Source organism: Embiotoca jacksoni, unplaced genomic scaffold (assembly GCF_022577435.1).
Source record: "Embiotoca jacksoni isolate LCO1_2020_lvr unplaced genomic scaffold, fEmbJac1.0.p SCAF_5, whole genome shotgun sequence".
NCBI lineage: Eukaryota > Metazoa > Chordata > Actinopteri > Embiotocidae > Embiotoca > Embiotoca jacksoni.
The window spans coordinates 12944718-12954729 of NW_027185403.1; the positions used below are offsets into that span (position 1 = coordinate 12944718).

The 10012-nt window shown below is 44.2% G+C and overlaps 1 protein-coding gene across 2 annotated transcripts; it reads left to right on the plus strand.

The window, feature by feature from the left end:
* Positions 1-198: 198 nt before the first annotated feature.
* On the plus strand, positions 199-7056 carry znf711 (zinc finger protein 711). 2 transcript variants are annotated; one of them, XM_069170402.1, is made up of 8 exons: positions 199-351; positions 1506-1587; positions 1686-1789; positions 2124-2984; positions 3075-3227; positions 3341-3520; positions 3850-3984; positions 4166-7056. In XM_069170402.1, exons 3-8 carry the CDS (start codon positions 1711-1713, stop codon positions 5344-5346), a joined length of 2589 nt encoding a protein of 862 aa, XP_069026503.1. In that variant the 5' UTR covers positions 199-351; positions 1506-1587; positions 1686-1710; the 3' UTR covers positions 5347-7056. The 2 variants fall into 2 exon arrangements, with proteins under 2 accessions (XP_069026503.1, XP_069026504.1); XM_069170403.1 differs by having other exon boundaries at positions 1704-1789.
* Positions 7057-10012: the final 2956 nt, after the last annotated feature.

The following is a 10012-nucleotide window of genomic DNA, read 5'->3' on the forward strand; positions in this document are numbered from 1 at the left end:
CTCGCCTGTTTAAAGAGAACGACTGCGTCCGTGTAACTCTGCTCTCTTTATGCATGACGCAAATAGTAAAAGGATCAGCGGTAAACGAGGCCACGCATTGTCTGCCCCCCCCACACACACACACACACACATACACACCTCCCCCCCTCTTCACCCCCCCCCCCCCCCCCGCCCTCCCTCCGCTCGTCAGGAAGCAAGCTGATTGGCCGAGGCCTAGCAAAGAGCGCCCGGGGATCCAAAACTGCAGGCCGCACTTAGCTTACCGTCAAAAATAAACCAAAAACAATAACAGACAAATCTGAGAGGGGGGGGGGGACAGACGCCGGTAGAGACAGAAGACGACGTTATCAGGTAAAAATAATTTTGGATCGATTAAAAAGGCACGCGGAATAAGACTCGGGGGCCCAGCCCGGACGTAGCGGGCCTCTTTCAGCCCTCTGGAGGAACAACATGGAGACGATGCGGCGACGGAGCCGCTCCGCCTTTAGCTTAGCAGGCTAAGGCTAGGCCGGTCGGTCGTCGCGGGTTAAAAGCGACGGCGTGCGAAGAATAATCTCATGAAGCGTTTTGAGATGTCGCTTGTGTTGCGGGCGTGTTTTTGTTTTTGTTTTTGTTTTTTAAAAAATAATAATAAAAAAAAGCTTGTCACATTCGCGTGGTTGTCGAGTTCCTCGGATTTAGCCTTCATGCTAAAACAAAATGGCGCTCGGAGAATCAGCCCTAGCTTCGCTTTGCTAAGTTAGCCGCGGTGGGTGGAGGGCGGTAGCCGTCCTGGTACGCGTTGCATAACCGCGGTACTTTCATCATAACCCCCGAAAGCATGTGTTATTTTTTTTTTTTTTTTTTTTTTGTGCAAACACCGTAAGAGGGTTTGAATGGTTTGGTGAGGCTGCACAGTGTTCGTCTTTTACCCTGGAAACAAACAAAACAAAAATAAAAAAAATCAAGACCCTCATAACGTCACCACAAGACAAAACGAGACATATATTAGCCTTATTTTTGAATCGTCATGTGACGACCGTGCATTTCCTCCCACACAACAAAAGCAGGACTGATTCCTCCAGAGCCGATTTGCCTGCGAGATCTCGCCTTGCGTGCTTCACTGAGTGGGACAAGTCTTTTGTCTTAGTTTGGCTCCAGCCATCAGGCTCAACCAGCTCCAGGTGTAACATCGGCTACATGTCCCTCAGGTTTGAGACTGCGTGTAGTACCCGAAGTGGGCGATGGATGGAGCCGGTAGTCAACAACACAGCTGACCTCCTCCAGCGGGAGAAGAAGGTTTTCTACCTTCTGTCTTAACAGAGGTCGATGTTATGTGGTGAAAGTGCTTTGAAATAAACTATAACAAAATTTAAAAAACAACCTATGTAGGACGTTTATAGTTATCTGCCATACCATCAGACTGCAAAACATTAACCCGTGACATATTCTTTGTTGCTTTCAGTTTAACATCCCGAGTATGTGTACCAATTGTTTTTTGTTTTTTTGTTTTTGTTCCTTGTCAGAGTGATTGTTTACCTTGATGGAAGGAAGCTCCTCAGATATCCTGTTGGTTTTATTGTGAAGGTTTTGCCATCAAATGTGAAGGTATGTATTTAATACTGGCTGTGGTATCAATGTTTTCATTTTTAATAACGAACACAAACTAAGCGGGTGGCTAACGAAGTGTATACTGTAATTTTCAGTCTTTTTTTTTAACGGAGTAAAAACATGGATCAAGGAGGAGGGGTGTTGGAGCTACACACTCAGGAGCTGAAGATGCCCCATGCTATGATCATGCAAGACTTTGGTAGGTGGTTGAACAGGACAAGCTTGACACCAATATATGAAACATAGCATTTAATCTCAGCGTGCAATACGTAACCTAAAACAAATTTGTCCACATGTGTAAATAAAGTCAAAGCAGAAGTCTGCTTTTTGTAAAAATCTTGATGAGACCCTCTCCACGTAGCCATGCAGTTGACAGTGCAAATGCCATTGAGCTTAATCAACTGGCTTTTAATTGTACACAGACAACAACAAGAAGGTGATGCATCCTCAGAAACATGTAACCGGGGTTGTAGCGTTAGTTGTGATTTAAAAGCTCCTTCTAATGAACTGCTCTTTGTATCTTGTGATTACAGTTGCAGGCATGGGAGGTCTGGCTCACATCGATGGGGAGCACATTGTGGTGTCTGTGCCTGAGGGTATGCTTCTTTCTGATGTGATGACGGACGAAGGCATCCTGCTGGAGCATGAACTCGAGGTGGAAGGTCTGGAAACACAAGTGGTGCAGGGCCTGGAGACCGAGGTGGTTGAAGGACTGGAGACCGAAGTGGTGGAGAGCTTACATGCTGATGTGGAGGGCTTGGAGGCAGAAGTTGTTGAAGAACTACAGACACAGGTGGTAGAGTTGGAGGCTCAGGTTGTTGAGGGCCTAGATGGGGAGGTGGAAGTGGAGGGCCTGGAAGCCCAAGTAGTAGAGGGCCTGGAAACTGAGGTGGACGTGGAGGGCCTGGAAGCTCACGTTGTTCAGGGCCTTGAGGAGGAGGTGGAAGTGGAGGGCTTAGAGGCGGAGGTTGTAGAGGGTCTGGAGGTAGATGTGGAAAGTCTGCAGTCTCAAGGAGTAGAGGCCCATGAAATATCCAGCGAGGACATGGTGTCTTCCGATCACAGCGTAATCATGCCCGACAATATTCTGGGGACAGAGGTTGCGATAGAGGAAGCTCTGGACGTCCATCACCACCATGTCCTAACCTCAGACCTCATCCAGGACTCAAACCACCACCACGACGACATGTCAGACCAGGTGTTTGTGGCGGAGCTGCTCTCTGAGCACCAGGACACCACCCTGGACCACCAGCTTGTGTCAGAGGGGTTGATGGTGACAGAGGGCAACTCTGAGACCATAATCCATGAACAGCTGCCAACTGAGGCTGTTCCCTTGCAGACAGACGAGGACGATGATGCAAGAAGCAGCTCTGAGGATTACCTCATGATCTCCTGTAAGACAGCATGTCATTTTATAAAGGCAATTGACATTTATAAAGTTTTGTAATACGTTTACATAACCAGTGGTGTTTGTCGTGTTATAGTGGATGAGGTGGGAGAGAAGTTGGACATCGGAGACACTCCCCTTGAGATCAGCACTGAAGTAATGGAAGACAAGGAATCCAAGGAGGAGGAGGAGGACGGCTCTGAGGTCATCAAAGTGTACATCTTTAAAGCTGAAGCAGATGATGATTTAGGCAAGTGACCTCTTTCTTAGTCTCATGGAAAACAATGACTTGCCTCCAGATTCGTTTGTGTTCAAATAAATGCAGATCGTGGCAGAGACGATATTATTTTCTTCCATATCCAGGTGGAACAGAAGTCATAACCGAGGACGACTACCAGAATGGCCATCCTGATCTAGAAGCAGCATCATCGGGCAGACTGGGAGTCGGCCGTGACAAGATGGTCTACATGGCAGTCAAGAACCATCCGAAAGAAGAGGAGGATGATGACGATGAGAGTGAAGATGATGACGATGATGACATCAGTATGTTTATTTTGCGACAAAGCATTTGGTTTATTTTTTTTCCGACAGGTTGTGTTCCCTGTAAATTAACAGGAAGTTGAAGAAATGCTCTCCGACTGTTAAAAATAAATCAGAAGGAGGAGATTGCTGTATGACGGCAGCAAGATGTTTTTGTCTGTTTATGGACAGTTTTTACCGCAAATGTCACAAGTTGGATACACAACATGTTTAAAACGTGACAGTGGTGTCTAGCAAACGTAGCTTTTAAAATAACGAATTTTAGCAGGTCTCAAAATGAAATATTGTTGTCCGTCCTCTTGATAATTGAAACTGTCGCAATGTCTGTGCAGACAATACCATTGATCAGGTGAAGAATGGAGCGGCTGCACCTTTTCTGCAAATCCGTGAGGGGCTGGGTGCAAACCGTGCCCTCAAACCCAAAGCTAAGAAAAAGAAGAAAGGAGACACGCGGCAGTGTCAGACTGGTATGATCAACATTTACTACTGATGAAAAACGTGTGCTTTGCGTTTTCTTTTTTGTATCGCCAAAAACAATGAAACCAAGTGCCAAAGATTTCTATGATTGGAAAATTCACGTTGAAGAAACTTTACACTAAAGTTTGATTGCACTATTTTATGCTGTTTTTTTTCAATCTTCTCCTCCAGCTGTTATAATTGGACCAGATGGAATGCCTTTGACCGTCTACCCTTGCCACATCTGTGGAAAGAAGTTTCGCTCACGGGGCTTCCTCAAATGCCACATGAAGAACCACCCGGACCACCTCCTCAAGAAGAAGTACCAGTGTACGGACTGCGACTTTACCACCAACAAGAAGGTCAGTTTCCACAACCACTTGGAGAGTCACAAGCTCCTGAGCCATAACAGTGAGCGATCTCCAGAATATACTGAGTACACACGGCGCTACCACGAGTCCAGTCCGCTGGGCTCCGACAAGCTCATCGTCAAGGACCGGGAGTCCAAACTCCATCACTGCAAGTACTGCGATTACGAGACAGCGGAACAGGGTCTCCTCAACCGCCACCTGCTGGCCGTGCACAGTAAGAACTTTGCACACGTGTGCGTCGAGTGCGCCAAAGGCTTCCGTCACCCGTCGGAGCTGAAGAAACACATGCGGACCCACACAGGCGAGAAGCCCTACCACTGCCCGCACTGCGAGTTCCGCTGTGCAGATCAGTCCAACCTAAAGACTCACATCAAGAGCAAGCACGGTGCCGATCTGCCTTTCAAGTGCAGCCACTGTCCCCAAGCCTACGCTGATGCACGGGAACTCCAGCGTCACATAGAGATGGTGCAAGGCCACAAGACCCACCAGTGCCCACACTGTGAGCACAAGAGCACCAACTCCAGTGACCTGAAGCGGCACATTATCTCGGTTCACACCAAGGACTTTCCCCATCAGTGCGACGTATGCGAGAAAGGCTTTCACCGGCCGTCAGAGTTGAAGAAACACGCGGAGACACACAAGGGCAACAAGGTGCACCAGTGCCGGCATTGTAACTTCAATGCTCCCGACACTTTCACCCTGAGTCGCCATATCCTGTCCTTGCACACAAAGGACCTCCCTTTTAAGTGCAAGCGGTGCCGGCGAGGCTTCCGTCAGCCCGCCGAGCTGAAGAAGCACATGAAGACACACAGTGGTAGAAAGGTTTATCAGTGCCAGTATTGTGAGTATAACAGTACGGACGCTTCTGGCTTCAAGCGCCACGTCATCTCAATTCACACCAAGGACTACCCGCACCGCTGCGACTACTGCACCAAGGGCTTTAGGAGGCCTTCAGAGAAGAGCCAGCACATAGCCAGGCATCACAAAGACATGTTGATGTAACGTCATTGCGCACACAAACACACTCCTCTTTCCCAAGTAAATCTGTGTCACACACCCACAGTTCATTTTAGTGTATTAACAGAAACGACGGATGCAGGCAGTTGATGAAGACGACAACATTATAATTGCTGTTCTGTGTTCTGTGTTGTATTGGGTATAAACATCTTCCCCCAGGTGTAATGCAAGAACACATTTTAGATGTGGGCGAAGCCTAAAAAAAAAAAAAAAAAAAAAAAAAAAAAAAGACAGTGTGTACACTGAGTGGGACAGCTGTAAATTGTCTTTTGTTGCAGAAAATCACATATGAACATTTATTCAGGGTTTCAAATCTCTATATTTTTATACCCACTCAGCTGAAATGCTGCACGAAGATGACTGTGTCTCATAAACCAGAAAGCGGTGCTTTGTGAACGTCATGCTAGTTCTTCTTCAGTGACATGAGTACAGGAGACGTTCGCCTCCGCAGTATCGACTCGTATCTTTTTTCCTTGTTAACCAGCTTTTACCCTGACATTTGGGTTTTGAAAATGGGTTTTCATTGATGTTAACACAAACAGTGCATCTTGAAAAGATATTTCATTAAATCTAACAGTTGAACTCTCCTCATGTTGGATTTTCCTCCCAAGCTTGAACACTTGGAGTTCCATTAAATTAATCATGTATAAATATTATCGACTGTATTCTGTTAACTATGTCTTAAAGGTTGAATCATATTTTCTGGTATGGTCAACAGTGTCTAGCAAGGAGGAGAAGGCTGCCGTTGGTTTATTAGAATATCCCTTTAGTGTACACATTTCTGACACAGAGATCTGCTCTTATATCTGCCACAAGGGTGCAGATAATTGACCGGTGTATTATTATTATTGTTATTATTATTATTATTATTATTATTATTATAATATGAACATGACAGATGGTGGGCTTCACGTTCAATAACCCCTGGACTGGTTATACATGACTGCCACGCATATGTGTGACGTTGCCCATGACACAGATGTACTCCCAGCTAACCGTTTGATTGCAATCATGCCTTACATCTGTCTGTCTTTATCCCTTAAGCACTGCTGAACACAGCTAATCAGAAAATAAGTGATTTTTAACTCTCAAACATGCTGTATCCATGCCATTCTCTCAGAGATTATGTGTTTGAGTCAGTAGAAAGCACTTTAATCTTTTTTTTTTTTTTTTTTTTTTTTTTTTTTATATATATATATATATATATATATATATATATTTTAATGACAAATATAGTGGTTTATTATCTTGGGATATTTGTATATTTATCCAGAGATAATAAGCACCTGCAGAGCTTTGTGAGCGGGTAAAGGTAAAGATTGTTTTGAGTGTTATCTCTAGCAAGTGGGTGCGATCCATTACTTCGTCATTGAAAGTGGTGGGTGAAACCATTTATTGTTTTGTGATTGGGTTTTGTGTTTTGTTTGTGCTCACTAACACGTTTCCCAGACACTAGTCCTACAGTCCTAAATAACCCAACCCAAATCCCAAGCATGGGATATATTTCCCTGAAGTCGGTGGTCAACATATTGGCATTAGTCTTTAAAGTATGCACATATGCTGTCTCCATGAAATTAATTGTGGTATATATTAAAAAATCCCTGCATTTCGTGTACCTTAGTCTATATTTTCTTTCGGTCTGATTGTGGATAAACTACTGGTGGGGAAGAACCAAAATAAACAATTATCTTTTTACCTTTTTTGTACTTTCTGTTCAACAAGAAGGAAATCTTAAAGGCCCATTTAGAACTTTTACCACTATTTAACACCGGTATATGCACTTACACGACTGAATGGGTGTTTTTTTTTTTTAGCTCATCTGTGTTTTCTTGAAGAGTTTTCAACATTTTTTTTTTTTTTATTTCACGGGTCATCCCTTTAACTTAGGAGGAACGAACACGGTAGTGATCAAACCGCCGGACATCCTTTATTGTCCTTAAGTTTACTGGCTGACTTGATGCAAAGAGTACACGCAGGGTTGCAGTTCTCCACAGCTGCCATTAGCAGATGTCTTTATAGTTTTGAGCTCCAATGATTGTCTTCAGTTGGAGCGGGTCCTTTCATCAGCATTGAGTTCACAATGAAGCACATTTGTAGTGATTGAACAAGTTGAGCAAGCCGTTGATAAATGATGGAATATGCTCTGAGGTTCAGAGGTTGCCGAGTAAAAGGGAAGTTTTAAAGTTCCACCTCTACACCCGCTCATCATCCCACGTAACTGTGCAGAGATGAAAGATTTAGTGCACGCGAAGGCAGAGCTGAACTGCACTGCACCAGCAGACTGTATATTTTACCACTTCAGCGCGCATTGGAGAGAAAGAACAGCCCGAAAGCTCCAGATTTAAAATCCAAAGACACTAAAGCCTTTCAAAGCTTTCGGTTAAACTCATTTTGGGCATGCTGATGCATTCAGATTTTTCTTCTAAATGCTATGATGCAATCTCTCGGCATTAAGAACATTGCCAACCCAGCAAGTAGATTCGAAACATACTGTACCAGCGGAGGTGTTTCAAAGAGATCAGAGCCTTGATGGCTTTGCACAAAGCTCAGTCAACAGTGAGGAGGAAATGAGCTGACAGTTGCGCAGCTCTCAAGCCGGCAGTGAATCTGAATTGGTGTTTTCCAGTAAGTTCGAAGCCACTGCTTACTTCAGGAAGTCGTCACGCTTTGTAAGATCTGCCTCCCACTCGGGTTCATAATGTCTGCCACTTGTGAAAAAAAAAAAAATGATGGGACGAGAAGCAGTTTGATTCTATCATCAATCACCTTCTGTTGTTACAAGTGTCTAGATGTTAGAATGAGTCTTTTTTTTTTTTTTTTTTTTCTTCTCAGCATCCATCCTAACTTGTGGAAAGCAGGTGTTACAGTGAGCCAGCATGCACAGTATCAACTCCCTGAAACCGACGCAACAGCTAAATGGATTTCAGCCATCACTTATTTTGTCATTTCCATGTATTCTTTTCCGACTACGGCATGCAGCTGCAGAGTTATTGGAAAACGGCGCTAATGAATAGAACAACAGCTGCACACTGACTCAAAACCACACGTTTATTTCAATACAGGACATTTTGATCTGCAACAGGGGCTGAAATGCTGTCTCTTTGAATATATGTTAAAGTGGAGCTAAAAGCACGGCAGGAATGAGTTCATTTAACTTCAGAGACAGCGCGGTAAACGGATCAAATCGAAACCATGCCAGGATTGGATGTGAGCACCTTTTGCCTTTTAAACAGCACTGTGTCCCTCAGGTACACCTAAACAGGCTTTTTCGAAGTTCACCAGCAGGATGAGTGTTGCTTCTTGGAGAATCTGCTACAGTTCTTCATGTAATCCCAGACTGACTCCACGAGGCTGAGATCAGAGCTCCTTGCTCTTCAAGTTCCGTATGACTGTGGCTGTACGTTTGGGGTTGTTGTCTCCTGCTTCAGAACACATTTGGAGCAGATCCTCGTGCTCTTGCTTGATAGATAACAATCTAAATCCAGTGCTGTGAATGCGGGCACGCTTGAATCTGATAATGTGATTGATGGGACACTCTACAGCCGCTATCAATTCTGAAACTGTTTTCTATTTAAATTGAATATCCTGTTTTTTTTTTGTTTTTTGTTTTTTTTTAAAAAACCTTAATTTGTAACAGTAATTTCCTGTTCACACAGTGAGTTTCAGTCATGGTCTTACTTCAAATTCAGACCCAGGACTGCAGAATCGGGAGTAGGAAAGAAGGAAAAGATTGATGAGTGATGGCGATGAGTGTTGAATTCACATTTATCAAGAGTTGTATATTTTACAGAGATGATCTAATTTGTTTGGGACAAGTATCAGAGAAGGAGGAAACAAACAGACCTATTAGAAGATGGGAGTGGAACCGCTGAAAGAGACCGAGTGGAAAAAGAGGGAGAAACTGATTATATTAAAAAGTTGGGAGTAGCAATGGGTGTGTGAGGGCTGCTGGTTAAATGTCCACTTTAATTTCATTATTGTGAATTGGTTAACTCATCATTATGTAGTTTTATTATTAAAAAAACAACAACAACTGCATCTTCTGTCTTCACTGAGGCCCGTGGAGGATTTGACTCTTTTCAACACACTACAGTACGACTGTAAAACCTCACTTTGACGTGTTGTTGTTTTGCTTCCATGTCACCTGCCACGAAAGATACACGATGTCTCACGCTGAGGGGAAATGAAGCAGTACGGACGGGCACCGCGAAACACCTGAGAAAATGGATACAACAGCTTGGTCGTTTTTGTTGATCCCACAAAATATCTCATAAATCACTTACTGCTGCCGCTTGTCAGCGGAAACCGCAAAGATCAATTTGCAGACATGTCCATAAAGTCCTCCGCTAAGTGACGGCTCTTTTGTCGCTGCATTATGCAACAATTCCAGCTTGTCTGGTTGTTTCTTTTCTCTGAATCCATGTGTGTGTGTGTTTTGTTTTAGCTACAGCAGCAACAGTAAGCCCATTTTGCCTCCCAGGTGAGTATGCTGAGACACTATCTCTCCTCCCGTGAGTTGCAAACCTCTTGTCTGCCTATTTGAAATCAGCGGAGCATCAAACACACAGCGCTGTACACCTGACAGCCTCAGAAGGCCATCACTCTGATGAGAATTGACAGACGAACACATAATCCAGCTGCGGCAGAAGGT

Bases quoted from the DNA above. Each gene is read 5' to 3' on its own strand.
- znf711 (XM_069170402.1), top strand. From the start codon at position 1,711: ATGGATCAAGGAGGAGGGGTGTTGGAGCTACACACTCAGGAGCTGAAG. The intron at 2,985-3,074 runs GTAAGACAGCAT...GTCGTGTTATAG, and splicing joins GGATTACCTCATGATCTCCT to TGGATGAGGTGGGAGAGAAG. The intron at 3,985-4,165 runs GTATGATCAACA...CTTCTCCTCCAG, and splicing joins CACGCGGCAGTGTCAGACTG to CTGTTATAATTGGACCAGAT.